General features: G+C 53.3%; 1 protein-coding gene across 1 annotated transcript; it reads right to left on the minus strand.

Moving 5' to 3' along the window:
* Positions 1 to 4,801: 4,801 nt before the first annotated feature.
* Positions 4,802 to 20,715, minus strand: Fads3 (fatty acid desaturase 3). Its single transcript, XM_020178325.2, has 12 exons — positions 20,328 to 20,715; positions 11,103 to 11,213; positions 10,448 to 10,645; positions 9,367 to 9,468; positions 9,141 to 9,263; positions 8,835 to 8,895; positions 8,228 to 8,304; positions 7,673 to 7,770; positions 6,950 to 7,046; positions 6,699 to 6,778; positions 6,398 to 6,523; positions 4,802 to 5,143 (listed from the first exon to the last, which is right to left on the minus strand). Exons 1-12 carry the CDS (start codon positions 20,550 to 20,552, stop codon positions 5,092 to 5,094), a joined length of 1,350 nt encoding a protein of 449 aa, XP_020033914.1. The 5' UTR covers positions 20,553 to 20,715; the 3' UTR covers positions 4,802 to 5,091.
* Between the last annotated feature and the right edge of the window lie 125 nt (positions 20,716 to 20,840).

Here is a 20,840-nt window from a genome sequence, read left to right on the forward strand (position 1 = left end):
AGCCTGGGGGAGGCTGATACCATTCCAGCCTGGGTCACGTAGTCATAGGCAAGGTTGTGGGGACCAGGTCCCAGGTATGATCCCCGGAGCCGCAGATAAGTCTGAAGGATACACCAGAGGCACTTGGTGCTCCACTGGATCCATGCTGCTCTCTGATCAGCTAGCTAGCTGTGGTCTGGCTCAGCTAGCTGGGTGTGCCAGATAAGAACCAAGAGGCATAGGGTAGCCAACACCTCAGCTCCTACTGGCCTTGCAGTACCTCCCAGCAGGACTGAGGCAGGGGGCTAAGTGGCCTGAGTCTAGCCAGGCAGGGACAGACAGTGGGCCAGTGGGATATGTGTGATGCCCCAAGCCAGGAGGGAGAGATTGATGCTGACTCACTAAGTGGCCCTGGGGGAGTCCTTTGCTTCCCCCACCCTTTGGGCCACAGTTTCTGCATCTGAGCAACAAAACTGCTGGGCCAGAGGACTCCAAGGACACTGACATTTCTCAACATCTGTGAGTCCTCAGCCTCACCCCAGGTAGGCCTACAGGAGGCCTTGGAGAACACTCACCTGTGCTGTGTTCTACCAGGTCCAGCCTGGCACCCCTGACTCCCAGGTTGGGCTCTGCTAACTGGGACTCCAGGGGCTATTGTCTGGGACAGCCAGGGACCCAGGGAGTGGGGAGACTTAGGGTTAGGTGGATGCTCAGCTTTGAGGACACCAGGCAAATCTGGGCCCAGATCCATGGGCACTTGATGTCCCCTGTGGCTTCCCCTTGACCTGTGACACCTCCAGCCCCTACCCTGCCCTTGAGCACTACCCTTGGGTCAAGAAGCTGGGGACAGCCATACCTGCTCTCTGCCTAATGACCCTTCTCTTGTCCTGGTACTCAACTGAGATTTTTGATCAACACCCCCAGAAGTGTGGGTTTCTACCCCCTACCAAAATTGTAAGGCCTGAGCGACCAAACCTTGACACCTTCATTCATAACCCAGGAAGCTGAGGCCAGAGAGGGCAAAGGACTGCCCTAAGACCACACAGTGACACCAGCTGAATTAGGCTTGCATGTGGATTCCTGTTCCCAACCCAGTCTGCCTGGCCATCTCTTCCCCCACATCCATTCTATCAAATGTCAGGCTGTTTGCAGGAGGCTCTTGGCTGGCCTGAGTAGGTGTGAACAGTGGGGGGACAGCCAGTCTGGGCAGAGGAGATAAGAGCTCACCCATACCAGGGTGGCTACAGAGATAGCTCTATCAGTTCTGCAGTGGTGTGGTCACGTACAGGGTGCCAGGCTCTGAGACAGGGCTGGCTGAGCAGCCTGGGCTGTGGAGCTGGAGGCCCAAAGGAAGTCTGCAGCATGGCAAGTTCCTTAGATGCCCAGGTGGACACTTGGAGCCCTCTGGGTCCTCTAGGAGGGGAGAGAAGGCCTTTGGCAAGAAGGGGCAGGGCAAAGGTGGCAGCTACCTGGGCTGTGCTCAGGCTGCCATAGCTGGCCTAGTTATGCTGTCCCCAAGATGAGTGCCCTGGGGGACAGCTGTTCTAATGTCTGAGATGGACCAGTCAACTGTGGATCCCAGTGTACTTGGTGTCCATCCATGAATAGTAGGGGAAGGCTTGCCCAGGCCCTGGCTGCCAAGTACTCTTTTGGTGGGATTTTACCTTTCTAACCAGACTGGCTTCTCATGAACACATGACCCCCTAGTGTGCTAGATATTACCAACATGGCCCTTCTGCCCTCTACCATCATAAATGCTTTTCTTTGGACTTTGAAAGCAGTTAGGACTTTCTTCCAAACCATCTGGTTCAAGAGCAAGTATGTTAGAGAGAAGTATCAACAGGAGCCTGGAGCTTGGATACTGGTGGTGTCGAGCAAGGTGTTCCTCGAGCAAGGTGTTCCAGGACAGCACGTGCAGAAGGTGTGCATGGGAGAGACCCACAACCTGTCCAGTCACAAAGACATTGTCTGCCCCCTTGTGGACAGCTGCTCCCAAATGACAGGAGGGGCTGGTTCTCCTGAACTGGATCACAGGAGACTTAGATGTTGGTTGATTGGAGAACAAACACACAAGTCTGGTTCGCTTATTTCCGGGCTTGGGACTCTTGTACAGAAAAGGGGAGGCGAGGTTTCCCAGAGGCACCACCAAGGCCTTTCTCTGGTCTTTTCAGAAATCTGGGCTCTGTTTCCTAATCTTTGCTCTTTGACTAAATAGGAAGAGACCTACAGAAAATGGAAGAGGGGTCCTCGCTGAGGAGTTGGAGGTAGCCCATTCCTAGTGGCTCTAATGAGGGACAGAGGAAGATAAGGGCAAACATGACCTGCCATGACCTAGGTAGATACATGAGGGCAGGGGGTCTCCCCAAGGGATCTTTAAACAAGTTATTGAGTAACTCCATGTTTGCACAAGGGACATCACGCTTCTCTAGGTCACCGCCAGGGGCAGCATGAAGCACAACCTGCCCCGCAGTAGTGCAGACACTCCAGATGCCCCTAGGTGGTGCTGCAGGCTTAGTGACCCCTTTGAGCAGGAGCAGTCGGAGTCCCTAGAGGCCTGGGTGTTACCATCCCCCTAACTGCATCAGAGCCACCACTGTGGATCCCAGTGTACTTGGTGTACACAGATGGCCGTCTGCCAGGGCGTGAACAGGAGGAATGTCACCCAAGCTCTCCCTGGCCCTGGCTCTGCGTGCTCTTGTGGCTCCAGGAGTAGATCTGCAGGACTTGGACAGGTGATGACAGGAGAGGGACTCCTAATAGAGACCTCGAACACAGGACATGCTTTGGGGCATCAGGAGTTTGCACTTGAGGCAGGAAGAAGCCTTCTTTTTTTTTTTTTTGGTGTGTGTGTGTACGGTACTACAGGCTAAACCCAAGGACTTGAGCATACTAGGTAAGTGCTCTACCCCTAAGCCCTCTGAGAAAATAAAAAGTTTTGTTAGGGTTTTGCTAAGTTACCCAGGCTTGTTTCTAACTTTTGATCCTCCTGCCTCAGCCTCCCAAGTAGGTGAGATTATAAGTGCACCACTGCACGTGGCATTCAATCCTACCTCAGGAGGCTTATGGAAGGCAAAGAGCTTGTTTTCAGGTCACAGAGTAAATAGTGAGCTCAGGGCACAGTACTGCCCATAAGAGTCAGTACATAAACCACTGAACTGAACCGCTGGGCCCTTTGCTAAGAGCCTTCCTGCACCCACCCCTTTTACTTCCTATCACTTGGGAGGGGTGGCACTCCATCTCAGAGAAGTTAAATAACTTCCCCAAAGTCACACACCCTGCCTTCCAGCAGAGGCAGGACTTCACCCTCTATTTTCTACCCATCCTCCTCCCAAGTTCATCTGATCCCAGAGATGAGGGGGTGGAAATCACATAGAGTGGAGTGAATCTGGGTGGGCCAAACCTAGTTTGTCACCCTCTCTGAGAGATAACTTTTTTCTTTTTCTGAGCCACTGGAGTTTGAACCCAGGACCTTACACTTGCCAAGCAGGTGCTCTACCATTCGAGCCACTCTGCCAGCTGTCACCCTCTCTGAAAGCAGGCTGAAGCCTCCTGTGCTGAGCTCTGGGCAGCCAGGAGCTTCTAGCAATAAATAAGGCCAATATCCAGGTGCTGTCAGGAGACCCTGGACCTTAGGCTGGGTTGGGCAAGGGAGGAGTCCTGAGAGTTAGGAGAACCCAGAAGGCGAGTCCCTGGGGAAGAGCCCATGCAACCATGCAGTGACCCAAGTACCATGATCTCCATCTGCATCAAGGGATCTGGGTCTCGGAATAGTTTACAAGTAGATGCCTAGGGTTGCCTTGTGGAGGGCTGAGTTGAGAGGGCAGCAAAGGCCTCTTCCCCACAGTGTCATCCTGGTGGAGAGGTGGAGAGGGGACATAAGAAGAATTACAGTATCTATACCCTTTCTACCTTTAAAAGGAAACCCGATACAGACGAATGGGAACTCCGACCAAAAGTGGGGGCCATCCCCATAGCTGGGGGTGGTGATACTAGCTCCCATGCCAGAAAGGCCCTAGGAGAAGTCTAACCTCAGCATTTCAACTGTGCTGCTTGTTCAAAGTTGCCGACGCGTCTTCAAATGACACCTGCAGGTCAACTCAGAGCTGTTGAGTGTTGGTGTTGGAAGCAGAGGGGCCTGGCAGTCCACCTCTGACTTCTCGCTTACCTTCAGGACACCCAGGAAGCAACTCAATGCCCTCCCCAGGTGAGGGTGTTTAGGTCAGTGGCAGAGTGCACCCTTAGCATGGGAAGGCCCTGGGTTTATCCAAAAAACATACTACAGTCTAGCTGCACCCGTTGTGCTCTGCCCAAAGATGTGTCCTCAGATTCCAGGGACTCAGGGACAGAATGGCCACACTTCAGGAGCTTGGTTTATTCAGTGCAGTGACTGCAGGCAAGCAGGTGGGCCTGGGAGAGACGGGTGCTGCTACGCACAGGCTTCACTACCACTGCCCGCATGATGCTTGACTATCTGGTGCCCTCTAAAGCCCAGTTGCCTGGAGGAGTATGAGAAGGACTATAGGACGAGGCCAGTACAGAGCCGGACATGCCGATTTCCCCATCCCCTGCCCCCCCCAGGGGGCCCTGCAGATGTGGGCCTCAGCCCTGGGGCTTTGTGCACATGACTTGCCTCAGGGTGCTGGTGAGTGGATGAGGCTAAAGGACTCAAGCCGTCAGGCAAATCTGAGCTGAACCCAGAGCACCCATGGCAAAGGGGGTACTCCTTATTCCCCATCCCCTGTCCACACCCTTGATGGCCCCTCTGAGGGGTCTGGGTGTCACACTCCAGTTCCAAAATTCATGCACATTCAACACTACTCCGTAATATATCTAGGTTGGTTTTTATATAAAAATAACAGTCTCCCCCCACTTTTGCTCTAGGAAAACATGCTGTGCTCACCATGTGGCTTTGAGAACCCTCCCTCTGCCCTGGTCCTGCTGGGCACAGAGCTGCAGCCATAGTGCTGCTGACCGGGGAGGATGGCAGGACCAGGTGGGCAGGCAGGGCACACCGTGGGGGTGAGGGTGGGGCTGTAGATCCTGCCTGGGGTGGCTCGGTGATTGCTGGGGCCCTGGGCCCTTACCCCTTCTCCGCCCAGGCGGATGCTGCCTTCACTGGTGGAGGTAGGCGTCCAGCCAGACATTGCCAGACTTCTTCAAGGACCTGGGAGGTGGGTGGGAGTAGGGGTCAGGAACTCCATTGTAAGATGCTGACACCCCCACGTGTTTCCCGTAAGGAGAGTGAGTGGAGAGATTCCCACTCCCTTGAGTCCATGTTCCCTGGGGTAGACAGCTGTGTGTGGTCCGGGAATGGGTTAGGAGAGGAAGCCAGACACAGGCTGGAGTACAATCCAGACCAGGAGCAGCGAGGGCTGGGAGAAGGGAGGGCAGATGGCCTATTTCAGGCATGAGCCTCTATGGTTCTCTCTATTGCCTCCTCCTGCTCGGCCTTACGACCCCAAGACATATACAACAGGGAACCTGCTCCCCAGGGGCCCAAAATTAGGGAGAAGCCAGAAATATTAACAACTTGCAAGAAACCCTGGGCTAGGTGCTCTGGCAGGGGTGAACCATGTGGCAGGGGCTCAGAGGATCAGGCCTGGAAGGGTCACGAAGGAAGAGAAGCCTCAATAGTAGTACAGATGGAAGAGCATCCAAGTAAAGAGATCAGTATGTGTAAGGATGCAGAGGAGGGAGATCCTGCCTCTGACCTCGGTTACCACCTCCTAGGCTGCCCCCAGGGGCTGAACCCCCATCTCGCATGCCTGGGTAAGTGCAGGAGCCTTGGCTTTTCTCTTTCTGATTCCATTCTTGCCCAAATAGCATACTCAATCAGAGCATCATTCCAAGATGTAAATCAGGCAGGCCTTCCTCTGTTCAGTGGCTCCACTCCTGCCTCAGGGCCTTTGCACTGCCTGGAATACTATTCTGCTAGATTCCCCCATGATCAGCTGTCTCCTCACTTCCTGTGTCTGCTTTCACGTCAGGTTCTCCATACGGCCCACATGATACCCTGTTAACAACTGCATCCCCGCCTGGCCCTTCACATTCCTTCACCTGCCTCCACCCTAGACTTTTGTTGTTTTGCCAAAGCACTGCTCACATTTTCCCTCTCTCCCGCCCTTTCTTCCTTCCTTCCCGCTGCTTGCTTTCTGTTTCCCCCACGAGAATGCCAGCTCCAGGGAGGCAGCAACCTCAGTCTGACTTGCTCACTGACATTTGTAGCTGCTCTGTGAATTCTCAGTCTGTGGATGAATGGTGGGGAAGGGAGGGAGGGCACAGGATGATCTAGAAAGGTCTTAAATACCAGTTCTTAACAAGGGCCCCATGTGGCTTAGGGGGCCAGCTGCTTAGGAGGAGCTGAGTGGGAGGAAGTGGGCATGGCAGCTACTATCACTGAAGAGCCTGGGTGCCTTACCTGATGATGTCCACCAGGGCAGTGAGGAAAGGCTTCACCTCATAATGCAGGCCGTGCTTGGCACACAGTGCTTTGACCAGTGGGGCCACCTTGCGGTAGTTGTGCCTCGGCATTGTGGGGAAGAGGCTAGAGGTGAGGAGTATGCAGAGATGTGGGACTGTGCACACTCCTCACCTCCCTGGCCCCCTTGCCATCCCGCCCAAGGTCTCTGGTGATCCCGGGGCTCTGGGCTTGGCCTCCCAGGAAAGACTGGGATGTCCCACTCCCCCAGCCCCTGTCAGGACCCCTGGGGGGCACTCACTGGTGCTCGATCTGAAAGTTGAGGTGCCCGCTGAACCAGTCAATGAAGAGTGAGGGTTCCACGTTGCAAGTGGCAGCCAGCTGCCAGGAGCAGGAAGAGCACAGGTGAAGGAGGCTGGCTTGGAGTCCTACCCCGCTGCATTCCTCTCACACCTGGCAGCCCCATCAGGCCCCATCCCTCCCTGCCCACTGGTTCCAGCTGGGACCCCTCCACTCCCAGCATGGCCACCACCTGGCCCTTCCTCTGCCCACCTGAGAATTGGCCCAGTCCCGGTGCTTCTCATGGCCAATCTCTTTGGGGATGTGGTTCATCTGTGTGATCCACACAAACCAGTGGCTCTCCAGGACCCTGTGAGGGAGGCACAAGCATTGCCGCATATCCAGCTCACCACTGAGGCCCCTTGAGTGGAGGCTGGAGTGAGGCTGTCCCTCAGCTCCTCTGCCTGTAAATTTCTCCCTCCCTGGTGTTAAAAGAAAGAATGGACAGTGTCTCCCCCACAAGGTTGAAGGCAGAGCTGCCCTGCTCGAGGGTCACCCACAAGGCCACGAGCATTCCAGGCTGCTACCTCACACCTAGCAGCCTGGGGGCCCTGCCACTACACTGTGGTTTTAAAATTTTTATTTATTTATTTTTGCAGGGCTGGAGTTTGAACTCAGAGCCTACACCTAGAGTCACTCCATCAACCCTACTTTTGTGATGAGTTTTTTCGAGACAGGGTCTTGAGAATTATTTGCCCAGGCTGGCTGGGAACCCTGATCCTCCTGATCTCTGCCTCCCGAGTAGCTAGGATTACAGGTGTGAGCCACCGGCACCTGGCTACACTTGTGTTTGATTCCCCTAGCAGCCAAAGGAACTGGCACTACTTGCCCATTCTGCAGAAGGGCAAATGAAGGCTGAGCAGGGAGGGCTGCGGTCAAGGTCACCTGCTGCCTGTGTGACACCCCCATCCCCTGCCATTTGGAATCTGGCCATACCTGACAGCAACAAAGAGGAGGAGTGCCCCAGGGATACCGTAGAAGGGGATGTAGGACAAGAAGAAGCGAGAGTAGAAGCTGGCGGCCCAGAGCAAGTCCTGTGAAGAGGATAGAAGCAATGCTGAGTGACCCCCAGGGTGGCCAGGTGTCCAAGGGCCTGGGAGGTGGAAAGAGGAGCTGAGGTCACTTAGCCTTCTGCTCCATTTGCCTCAGAGCCCTGGACAGGTCATAAACCCTCCCTGGGTTTCTGTTTTCTTGGCTAGGTAAAAGAACAGGGTCCCTGCCCTGTCAGCTCACAGGTGATCATGGAGGGTGTGCCAGGGTAGCCCTTGCCTGGGACACAGACACTGGGCACAGTGATCTAGTGATTCTTCCTTCAGAGAGAGACCAACACCATACCCCCTGTGCACACATGTAGTCATGTGCACACTTGCTCTGCCCCCGCACACACACAGAAAACACACCGTGGCATGCACATGTGAACCCACTTACATCTGTGGATGGACAGATACACCCACAGTTACATGCCAGAGGTCCTAAGTAGCTCCCACTCACCGTCCACCGCATGCACACCAGCATGTATGCCAGATTTTCCACTTCAAAGTTCACCAGGGTGAGAAGTGGTGGGCCAACTGCAAGAAGTGGGCACAAGAGAGCCTAAGAGCAAGGCTGGGATGTGGAAATGGAGTGGGGGAGTAGAGGGAGAGCCGCTTCTCTTTCTCTAGGAATGCCCATGGAACGACAGTGTTGGCTCTATGCACTGGGATGACCCTGCATTACCCACAAGGCCTGATCCATGCTTAGTCCCTTGGCAACTGGTCCTTCCCCTACTGTCTTCCATCTCCCTTGTTCCTTCTGCTGGAGGTCAGGGACAGTCTCACTCATTCCTGCCCTTGAATTCCCCCATTCCTGTTTGCAGCAATTGCCTAAATATTCTAGGGCTTCAGGCAACCCTAAGGAGAGGGCAGAAGAAATTGGGACTGGGGCCTGGGAAAGCTTCAGGCAGGGCTGTGACAGGTGGGGGCAAAGCCATGGTGCTGGAAGGGTAAGGAGAGCTATAGCCTGGAGGTGGCTGAGAGCCCACAGGACACTGGGGAGGACGGCACAGGCTCTGGTGTGACCCCAGTATGTCCCAACCCCAGAAGGACAAGTAAATACTCACTCAGGAAAAAGTACAGGTGCTGGTGGTTGTAGGGTAGGTATCTGCGTTTCTTCTTGCCATACTGTGGAGACAGGTGGCAGATGGGGAAAGCAGCTCACCAGGCCAAGGTCAGGGACTGACTGATGCCAAGGTCAAAGGCAACTCTAGATTCTAGCAACTTGTCCCCAGCTGAGAGTCCACTGGGGCCTGGCTGGATCTGGAGCTAGAGTAGGGGCTAAACCCAGGGCCAGTGTGGGGGACTTAGTTGCTGACAGGTCCCCTCAGCTGTTGGCCTGGCTTAAGTGTGTCCCTGCTCTCTCCACTTACCTCCACAGATGACTCCCCCAGGAGGAAGACAGGTGCCACTGTCACATCCGGGTCCTTGTGGAAGATGTTGGGTTTGGCATGGTGCTGGAAGTGGCGGAAGTTCCACCAGTGGGCAGAGAAGCCCTGTGGGGAGAAGGGCACTTGGGGGTAGGGCCTGACTGTGCCCACACACTCAGGCAGACCCAGCTCAGCACCTAGCTGCCCACCCACCCACTCCTGCCCTCACCTTCAGCTGCCCCATCACAAACTGCTGGGCTACATGGTTCCACCGGGACTTCCTGAAGATGGAGGCATGGCCCAGGTCATGCTGCAGACACCAGCTCTGAGCCTAGGGAGAGGGGCGGGTCAGGAGTTGGCAGAGGGAGCCGCAGAAAGGATGGAGAAGGGTGCCTGTTGTCCAGGCCCCTTCTAGCTCCCAGGGTATGCCCACTGCTAATGTTCTACTTCAAGTCCCTGCTGCAAGTACACTGTTTTACAGATTAGGGCAAACTGAGCTGGAGGGTGACCGGAATTTCAAGTGTCAGGCCTCAGAAAACCATACCTCAAGGCAAGGGCATAAGATGCCAGTTCCTCTCTGATCTCCTCTAGGCCTCCTGTCTCCTGCTTCACTTTCTCCCCCAAGGCAAGTGACAGAAACTAGAATTCTCTTCCCCAGGGCTGGTCATAGAAATCAGAGCCCCTCTTCCCCAAGGCCAAAACCATAAAGCCCAAAAATATTATTTTGATTTTTCTTTTTTGTCTTAGAATTGGCCACAAATTGACCTATCTTATCTGATAGTGGGTCATAAGACCATCCGATCAGAAAGGGTTCTCTGTTCTGTACCTAGGAGGAAGGACTGCTATACAGAGGTGAGAAAGGCTCTGAACAAACAGGCCTTCCTGGGTTTCTCTGCCTAATCTGTTTCTACTGTCTAATCACATCTCTACATGGCTGTCCCTGCCTCATCAAAGTGAAAGTATAAAAATGGACAGTTCACCCCAACTGAGTCTTTGAGTCTTCAGTCTGAAAGCACCTGTGTCCTGTAAAAACTACAAACGGATTTTCTCTGGTTAACCTGTCTTTTGTTATAGGGTACTGTCTGTGGCCCTTTTGAATGGGGCTATGACCTTCCAGCTCCTTGTGCTGCGCCTGACCCAAGTTATCAACTAAGGAACTTTCTGAGCTAATTCGGAACACAGCATGACCCACAGGTCCACTTTAGAAGCCCTCTGGCTGCTCGTTTACTTGTTCACTCATTCATGTAGCAAGTGTGTCCTGAGTGCCCACATGCACTGGCCCTTTGCTTGTTGGGTAGTCCCAGGGTTACCTGAGAGATGGCCAGAATGAGGGCAGCAAGAGTGCTGGACACCCAGCCAGGGCCCAGGAGGTAGACGATGAGCCAGCCCAGCACTTCCATAGCCAGGATGTGGCCCAGCAGGAGAGCAAAGAAGATGGGATCAGCCTCAAACAGCTTCATGTCCTTGGCTGTCTGGCGCAGTGCTCGGAAGTCCTCGATCAGCTGGGTCTGCCACAGGAGAGTGACCAGTCAGCTGAGGAAGTAAGGCCTCCCATTGCCCCCAGAAGCCAGCCCCAGCCACTCTTCCCAGTGCCCAGTGCCAGGCCCAAGAGGTATGGACAAGAAGGGATGGATGGAGGGAAAAGAGCAGCCAGCTAGGGTGTGAGCAGGGGAACTACTTGGTGGCCAAGTCCCCTCCCATACCTAAAAGGTATGGGGTGAGTGAGAAGCAGAGAGAGCCAGAGCTAGGAAAGGAAACCCTTAGAGCTCAACTCATCGACATCCTCACTGCAGATAGGGTCACTGGATCCAGACCAGGGAAAAGGCTCACCAGGGACCCATAGCAAGTTCCTGGCCAAGCAGGGCATTGCTACAACTGGGGACAGCAGATCCAGCCTTGGCTCTGCTTCCCCAAGGGCAATGGCAATACCACTCCCCAGGCCCTCCAGCATTCTGACCCCCTCACATTCTGAGCTCCATCCTGGCTGGGCTCCTCTGGGGCCAGTTCTCCTATCAGCAGCGGCCGCAGGAACTTGCGCACAAAATGGAGATCCTGGTGGAAGGCGTGGAAGGCATCCTGAAGAAGAGCAGACAGTCAGATAGACAGACAGACAGACATCTGGAGAAGTACCAGAGGCAGCTGGCTGTTGATGAACAGGTGGGCAAAAGTCAGCTGGTTGTTCAGCAGTCATAGAAATAGGACTAAGGGGTCAGCCTTGTCCGTGAACCTGGAAGGGTTCTCCCCAGACCAGCACCCCCTCACTTGTTTTGCCCAGCACAGGAGTCCTTCTCCAAACATCCCTGAGTGTCTAAAAGCCTTGGAAGACTGATGCCTTACATGAGAGGGTTTAGCTCTTCTACAAGCTTTCTGGAAGTCACACCCTTTTCTACTGCATATAAAGTAAGATTTGAGCTGGCTGCTGCTGGTTCACGCCTGTAATCCTAGCTACTTGAGAGGCTGAGATTGGGAGAATCGTGGTTAAATAGATTCTTAGTTAAATATTTAGCCTAGGTAAATAGTTTGTGAGACCTCTTCCCCATCTCCAAAATAACTGGAACAAAATGGACTGGAGGTGTGGCTCAAGCAGTAGAGTGCCTGCTTTGTGAGCACAAAGACATGAGTTCAAACTCCAGTCCCACCAAAAATAAATAAGATTTGGCTCACAAATGTTTGATTTATCTAGTTTTTATAAACACAGCAGCAGGCAAAGTGTGACTGGGGAGACTTGTAATTGAGAAGCACTGAGCCACAATAAGGGGGTGGGGAAAATCAGTGGAGGGCTGTACACATTGAGCTCTTGGAGGTGTGCAAGGACTTGAATGGCTAAACTCATCTTATCTAAAAAGTAGGAGCAAAAAGTATAATTTTTTTAAGTACAGAGAAAAGACTAACCTTCCTGTGATTCTCTGTAATAGCTGGGAAGGGGGGATAAGGTGCAGTGCAGGAGAAGGAAGATAAAAGGAAAGAAAGAGGAGGACTTGTGGGGTGGCTTAAGCAGTAGAAAGCCTGCCTAGCAAGTGCAATGTCCTGAGTTCAAGGCTAAGTCCCCCTGGGGTGTTGCAGGAAACGAGATGTAAAGAAAGATAAGGAGCAGGAACAGAGACTAGTCAGGAAGTGCAGTGCTGATAAGTGGGTACACCTGAGCTTTATGACTGGGCTCACTTAGCCTTCCTGGTTTCTCTATGGTTTTGATATTGTTCTTGGTGCATCGCTGGTATTATATTTGCTCCATTAATTGTTCACAGTCTTCAACTGACCTCCCTCTGAATGGACAGCCACAGACGGACTACAAAAACAGTGACTGGGTGGTGTTGTCTCCATGGGTCTAGGAAAGATCACTGAGGGGCTTCCAAGATGCTACGGGAAACACCTCTGAAGAAGGCTGGTGAAGGACAAGGGGCCTCCTATTGTTCTCCTCCTAAGAAACCTACCAGCTTGTGTAGGTTGAATCAGAAGTGACAGTGTTGACTAGTCACCCACTGTGCTACAGTATAATCAGTGTCCTGATTAATTCCCCTATACACATATGTTAAAACATCACACTGATCCCATAAACGTTTATGTTTATTAAATGTCTATTAAAGATAAAACTGCAAGGGCCAGCAGGCCTTGTAGGCACTGCCAGGACACTCTTGCACCGTCCTGGGGGAAGGAAGCATTGGAACTCCTCCAGTCCCCATTTAGAGGTCACACATGCAGGACCTGCCCTAGGGGTCCCCTTCCTAATGCCTGTCTACTGGCCCAGGTATGGGGGCGGGGAGGGTACGCCTCCTATAATAACTCAGACTGATTTGGCTCCCTGTGCCTCATTTAGGGGAGGGGCTGCAAAAGTCCAGCCCTCATCTGGTCTGCAGATGAACCTTGAAGGAGGGGCAGCAAAATGGAGAGAAGAGGGTGAGGGGAGGCTGGAGCCCACAGGAAGCTGCCTGGGCAGGGCAGGGCAGGGGAACCAGGTGGGAAGACTGCTCGTGGGGCTCTGCCACTCGTCTGTGACCTTGAACTAGTCCATTCTCTTTAGGACCTCCATTTCCTGGGCAAACCAAGGTGGTGAGACTTCAGGGTCTTTCTAGCTCTGGACTACTGAGAATTAACTTAATTATTATTATTATTATTTTTTTTTTTTTTTTGGTGGGACTGGTGTTTGAACTCAGGGCTTTGCACTTGGCAAAGCAGGCTCTCTACCTCTTGAGCCATGCCTCCAGTTCATTTTGCTCTGGTTATTTTGGAGATGGGGGTCTTGCAAACTATGTGCCTGGGCTGGCCTTTAACTGTAATCCTCCTGATCTCAGCTTCCCAAGTATCTAGGATTACAGGAATGAGCCACCAGTGCTAGGCTTAATTTTTTATTATGTAAAATATATAAGTTAACTATTTTTAGCTGTACTATCCAGTGGCATTAAGTATATTCACACTGATATGCAACCATCACCACCATCTACTTCCAGAACTTTCTCATCTTCCCCAGATGAAACACTACACCCCTTAAATACTAACTTCCCATTCCCTCTCCCCGCTAGCCCCTGGCACTCAGCACTCTACTTTCTGTCCTTATGAATCTGACCATTCCAGGAATCTCATTTAAGTGGAGTCATACAATATTTGTCCTTTTGCGACAAATGTGGTCAAAGTACATCTGTGTTGTAGCATGTGACAGGATTTTCTTTAAGTCTGAGTGTGCATTGATAGTGATCTGAAAGTCCCCTGCTGCACAGAGCCAAGATGCACACAGAGGTATGGAAAGGCAGTACCTTACACACTTGCACAAACATATACACTCACATACATGTACACTCATTTGCAGGCAGACACACACACACAAACAGCTTCAGCAAGCAAGATCCAGACTCAGAAACATGTCCACAGCAACAGCCTACATAAACACTAGACAGATAACAGCCTTGTGTACGAGGCACACACATAGGTGGACACTATGGTCCCAGGTTACCTCTGAGCCCTTCCCTCCCTCTTCCCTTGTATCTGTTCTGGGACCACTCCCTTGAGCAGGGAGGCTGAGGTATTGGGGGAGTAGGCAGCCTTCACACCTCCTTTTCCTACATCCTGATTCCCTTAGGCTAGCCCTGTGGGAGGCACTGAGGTGGGCACAGAGCCAGACTCCACCCAAGGGTCTCCCAGTAGGGTTTATTCCTTAGAGTGATAAGGGGAGGTGTGACCCTCCCCTGCAGGGTTGGTCAGGAAATTCCAGAGCATGTGGTCAGGGCTCCAGCAGCAGACTCTCAGGCTGAGCTCCGGGCTAGGTGGGCACCATGGAGCCTATGTTCTCAAGCAGTCAGGAAGCACCAGCAAGGTACATCCCTGGACTTAGACTGAGGCTGGGTGTACCAGCAAACAGCTTTTTCTGGAACACTGGCTGGGGTCATGGCCTCTACTCAAGGACCCAGAGGCCAGGCAGAAGTGAAGACTCAGAAAGATTAAGTTATTACTCAAGATAATATAACACAGCTCCATTTGGCTCTGGACCTGGACCTGACTGTGAAACTGCTTGTGGCCATTCAGCATTTGCTCAGGGTGGCCATTTCTGGGCTGGAGAGGAGGCAAAGGTTCTCTTAGGTGGGATGGGATGAGGTCAGTCGTCATCTCAAGCAGCCAAGGACCCAGCTACTAGAAGCCTGGGCTGTGGGGGATAGGAGAGTGGTTCTTGCGCGGCACTGACTGACTCTTGGGTACTGCAGCACCCCTCCCACTATGCATCTGAAAACATCCTCCCAGGTGTACATGTGCCAATCCCTGTGACCCTCATCCTACCTAGAAGAGTCAAAAATGAAATTCGGTATTTCTTACTGGGGCTTAGAGCAGAGTTAAGAGAAACTACTGAAATATAAAGGGCATCCCAAACTTAAGAGGTTGGTCATCGCAGGTTCTGTTCACAACAGTGTGCCTGGCTCAGGGCAGGCACTCAAAAGCAGATGTGAGGCTGGCGGAGTGGCTCAAGTGGGTACAGCATCTGCCTAGCAAGCATGAAGCCCTGAGTTCAAACCCCAATACTGCCAAAACAAACAAAAAACAGCAGGTGTGACGAAGTGGACAAGAGCCAGCCCTCCACAGCACCTGTGGCAGGAGTATATGCTGTTTTACTGGTGAGGACATCTGCTCAGGTCACAGAGTTTGTAGCGACAGATCTGGGATTCGCACTCAAGTCTGTTCTTTGTGATGTCCACGCTCCTTAGGGACACAGCTACAGTCCAGCTCTTCCTCGTTCTCTGGAAACCTTGGGGTGGTGGGCCTGGCCGTCAGAGCTCCTGCCCTGCCTTCAGCTCTGCCATGAACTCCGTGTAGCAGCTGGCTGGGGTGCGGGGAATACTCTGGAGTCAGCTGTCTGCCCAGCATGGAACCTGAGCCGCCACTTAGGAGCCAAGGAGCCCCATAAAAAGACTTCACATTTTCTCATCAGTAAAATGGGAAGCATTAATGCCCATCTCAGGCTGCTAGGAAGACTGAATCTGCATAGGTAGAGCACTTAAAAGAGGCCTGGTAGCCAGCAGAAGCTCATCTGAGTCCTCATCCTGCAGCCCCCCTGGAGATCAGTGTCTCTGAGGTGGGCTGCACGTATAGGTAGGAGAGTGTATACATGTCTCTGTCTGTCAAAAAACAGGGTAAGGAACAGACAGGGTAAGCAGTCTTCTTCCTCCCCAAACATGGCAGGGGAAGAAGGGAGTTTTGGTCACGGGCCAAAGAATGGAGAATGTTCCAGGTCAGACAGGAAGAGTCTGGAACAGGGAGAGGGCAGAGCCTCTGGGGCTTGGGTGGTCTGGGGTCGTCCATGCTACCTCCTTATGCTTTTGCTGGAGACTGGGGTAGATGTGGGGTCTCTAAGTAGACCCAAAGAAATCCCTGCCTTTCTTGCTCTCCCAAGTAGAGATAAGCAAGAACCCAGGCCCTATACTCAAATGCTCCTTTCCATCCTCTCCCCAGCAACTCCTTCAGTGGAGAAGCACTCTCAGTATCCCTTCCCTTTTACAGATGGGGAAACTGAGGCACAAGATACGGAAACAAAGACAGCTTTGAACATGGCGCATCCAACTGCAGCCTGTGTAGCAGAGCCCAGCTCAAGGACAGCTGCCTCCAGAAAGCTGCCCCTACCTCCCAGCATCCTGGTGTCCTGAAGAAGGGTGGGCAACACATGTTAAGTCCTCTCCTAGTCAGGACCCTTGTCCTCACAGGTGTTCCTGTCCCAGTGCTGCCTCCAAAGCAGCAAGGCCCTTTGGCAAGAAGTTCTCCTTCTACCACTAGACTCTGGCTCCACCACCAGAGTCTGGATGTTTTATCAGAAACCCACGGCAGCTTGGGCACCCTCGGGAAAGAATTCAGAGGCCTACCTGATACTCTGAAGTCACCAGCCCTCCCACCTATGCACACTGCATTCCTGCCAGTGCTAGACAATCCCAGCTCCTCCCCGCGAGGGAAGGAGTGGGCACTGCAGCCTACTATGGAAGGGACCTGGGTGGGTGGGGGTACTCCAAAAAAAAAAAAAAAGCCTGCTGGGGGCCGGAGTAGTCACATCGCATAAGGTAGCCAGTGTGGTGGGTGGGAGTAGGTTGTGAGCACTAGATCCAGATGGTTGGATCTAATCTGCCCTAACTCAGTCTTGAATCTGCCAGACCCTAGTCCTGTTCCTTCCCAGCTCCCATTCAAACATAAACTTCACCTTCCAAGCCCAAGGATGAAGGCCCTGCCCTTACAGGTAGGTCACATTGCTCATTTTTGGCCTCAGTCTCTTCATCTGTAAAGTAGGCTAATAAGAATACTCATTTCACAAGGTTGTTAGGAGAATTAACAGACGAGTGCCTAGTCAATAACTGTTGGCTGAAATTACTGTGACACAGCCTCTAATGGTGACACTGGCCACCCCCACCTCCATCCCAGGTCAAGAGGATACTGGGGCAGGTGGCTCAGAAGGTCTGATGGATATTGGGTCTTCCCACAACTTTTAGTCCTTCCAGCCCAAAAGGCACCAAAGGGTGTTGGGAAACCCTTCACCCTTGTAGAGCTATGGGCAGTGAATTCACCACCGCCATGGTTACAGGGCTTTGTTGTTCATGGTAACAAGTCACCAGAGTGCCCAGCACCATCTCTACAGTACACCCAAGATGAAAGAATTTTCTTCTTTTTTTTTTTTGGTGGTACTGGGGTTTGATCTCAGGGCCTCACGCTTGCTAGGCAGGTGCTCTTACCACTTGAACCACTCCACCAGTCACTATCCCCATTGCACTAATGGGGAAACTGATGGCCAGAGAGAAGAGTCATAGCATGGGGACAGGTCCAGTCCCTCTCTAAAGATAATACAGAGCCAATCCTAGTGGTTCCCACTGGTGTCCCTCTGTACCCACAGCATTTCTTACCCTCTTTCCTGGCCATGTTCATACTTTGGGGCTCAGATGGGTGGTCACGTCTTCTGAGTGGCCTCACCAAGTGAAGGGCAGGTCCCCACCATCCCTTCTCTTAGCTGCTGCTCTTCTAGGAGGTTCTGCCTTTGTTCTCTCCACTAGGGATCCTTTTAAACATAAATCAGACCCTCAGGCTTTCCCTACCGTGTCCTCTGTGGTTCTCCCTCCTGTTTAGAATAAAACAAAGGCCCTCCAAGGGACAACATGTCCAGTAGGAGCCCAGCACAGATGCCTCTAGACCTCATCTACCCCCAAACTGCTTTTCATGACAGTCTTGCTGTATTCTTTAGACAGAGGAGGTAAGGTCCCACCTCTGAGGCTTTGCTCTACCTCGTCCCTCTGCTGGGAACTCCTTCCCTGCAGATGCATCTTCAGAGTGAGGCACACAGGAGATGCTCATTCATAGATTTAGGGATCCAATCACTGAAGAACAAATGAATGACTGAAATAATACAGCTAAGTGGCAGGGTAGCATGTGGTTAAGAGTGTGGCTGGGTGTTCAAATTCCAGACCTGCCACTTAATTTCAAGTAATTCATCTCTCTGAGCTTTAGTTTTCTCATCTGTACAGCGGGAATAGCAGTAACAGTACCTGCCTCACAGGGTTGTCTTGAGGATTGAGTGAGTACCAATAACAAAGATTGAATTTAGAGTCAGGCGTATAGTAGGGCCACATGAGTGGCCCTTGTATACTTATGACTAACAGCAGCTGGACCTTGCCCTTCTCTGGTTGGCTCTGCTTGTCTCAGGGTGCCTATGAATCTTAAACAAACCTGGCTTAGGGCCCAGAATACTCTCCCTAGGGTATCCCAAGATGGCCACAGACTGACTTCACAGCATAGGAACTCTGGGAATTTCCTGGCAGGAAAGCTTCTGTGCCTGGACATGAGAACAGCTGATGGATGACCAAGCTGGCAAGAGAGGGTTGCTTCCCAACCTGAGTTCCAGGGCATGGGATGGGGTGCCTGACATTTGGGCTAGGTGGCACTGGGCTGGCCCAACCCCTAAGAAGCCCTATGGGCCCATCATGAACAAAATCTGGGGTTCTCTACACCCAGCCACCTCCCACAGTTATGGCTTGAGCAGGCCAGTGTTTCTGGCGACTTCAGCCCAGCGTCTGATGCCCTGAAGCTGCTAAGCAACAGCCTACAGCAACCCCTTCCTATTACAGACAGGGTTGGAGCCAGACATGGTCACCCAGCAAAGGTCTAGCTGTGGCATGGCTGTCCCACGACACACTACAGTCTGCAGGGCACACTCACACTGAGAAGCTATCAACATTTACTGAACATGAAATCTACAACATGGCATACCCTGGGTCACAGAGTGGAGTAGGCATGGTCCTGCCCTTAGTGGCTTGCCATTTAGTCCAGCTCTCCCTACTTGACAAAGGAAACGGCTCAGAGGAATGACATCTCTGGCCATTCAGAGCCTCCAATGGGAGAGCCAGGCCCAGGCCCCAGGAAGCAGATATATGCATGCATACATACATACATATATATATATATATATATATATATACACACACACATTTTTTTTAAACCAGGCTTACTGGTCATGAATCAATTACAAAATTGTCAAATGGAGGTCTCTGGGTCTCAAGAAAAATATAAAATTGAGACTCCTATGTGGGAGGGCCCCAGGCACAGGCCTGCTCCTAACCAGGAAAAAGCAATTAATAAATATTCCCTATAGTCCTCTTTGCCTGCCCTCCATCCTGTTCTATGCTGGAGTGGGCAATCCTAAGACCCTCGAAGGGCAGCCAGAGTTTAGAGCACCTCAAGTTCACCATGCCCTGGGAGAAACACAAACACACACAGACACACTCACAAATGCATTCAGGCACATTCACAGGCCTGCCGGTGCCCACACGCTCCCTGATCCACAGGATGCTGAGTTCAGAGCCTTCTCTCTAATCCCTCAGTTTGCTGGGATGGGTGGGGGAAGAGAAGGAGGCTGATAGTCCTGGGACAGGGCAGAAAGTTTCACCATGAAGGATTCATTCCCCTGGGTCTTGAAGACCTTCTTGACCGGTCAAGGGCAGAGCACCCTATTGTCCAGGTGGGGGCCTGAGGTCCAGGGAAAGAGGCTGGTAAATCTGCTCCCTATAGGCTGCTCCACTAGTGGGCTGCAGCCAGCCAGTCCTGAGGGCCACCATCCCTCCTTGTCTAGACATGGGCTGGGAATGGGAAGCCAGGGTCCCCAGGGGCCAGCACGTTCCTGGGGTGACTGTGCTTCTGGAGGAGGCCCACTCAGCCTGGCTGGCAAAATCTTCCCACGTGTAGCTGCCAGCCCAGCAGAGGTGAGTCACTGGCCCTCTGAACAGTTTACAGTAGATCCGGGAAAGCCACAGACCTCTAGGCCCTGCCCAAACTCTGCTGCCCAGGCCCAGCACCTAATGGCCCATCCCCGCCTGCCGCTAGCACCCAACAAGCACAGGGCACGGCTGCCCTGCTCTGAAGGTCCCAGAACGGAGAAAGGAACCTCATAGCAACAGGAAGGACCTCACCGACAGCAAGCTGCCCACCATGGCACACCCACCTCTGAGGGTCTCTTCCTCGCTCGGAAGCGAGTCCTCCCCCCAGTGAGCGAGTCCTCCACGCAAAGAAATGACCTCCTTACTCTACATCAGGACCCTGGCTCTATCCCAACTCTCCGTCTAGGGCCTGGGGGTCAAAGGTCAGGGAGGGTAGAAAGGATGCTAAGGCCCGGCAGGTGGAAGGCTATACAGCACCCAGGCCCCCGAAGCAAGCGTTAGGCTCCACCCCGCCGGCGGTGGGCTATCTTACCGTGGCGTCCTCAGCGCCGTGGTGGCCGATGAGGCGGCTGCCCCCGGGGTGCCTCTGCGCCCAGCGGCTGATGTCGTAGACGCGGCGCTCAATGACCAGCCACTTGTCGCCCGGCAGGTCGTGCCGGCGGATTTGCTCCCAGCGGAAGGTGGGCAGAGGCGCCCCTGGCTGCGCGGGCCCCTCCCGAGGCCCCGACCCCCCGCCGGGCTCCCCGACGCCGCCCATGGCTGCGCGCAAAAGTCCTTGGGGCCCCGGGACGATGATGAGGGCGGAGCGAGACACCGAGAGAGGCGAGGTCGCGCTCGGGGGTCCTTCCTCCGCCGCCACCCGCTCCCGTCGGCCCCGCCCTGCCGCTGCGGCCGCCGTACGAGCGTGCGCCTGCCCGGCTTTCCGCGCAGGGAACTTTTCCCTCCCTTATAACCGCGCTGACAGCGCTGGCCAGCCCCACGCCGGCTCCAATCCCGGCGCGGAGCCTCGGCCTCCATTGGCTGGCCGGAGAGGGCGGTGTCGCGG

This window comes from Castor canadensis, chromosome 1 (assembly GCF_047511655.1).
Source record: "Castor canadensis chromosome 1, mCasCan1.hap1v2, whole genome shotgun sequence".
NCBI lineage: Eukaryota > Metazoa > Chordata > Mammalia > Rodentia > Castoridae > Castor > Castor canadensis.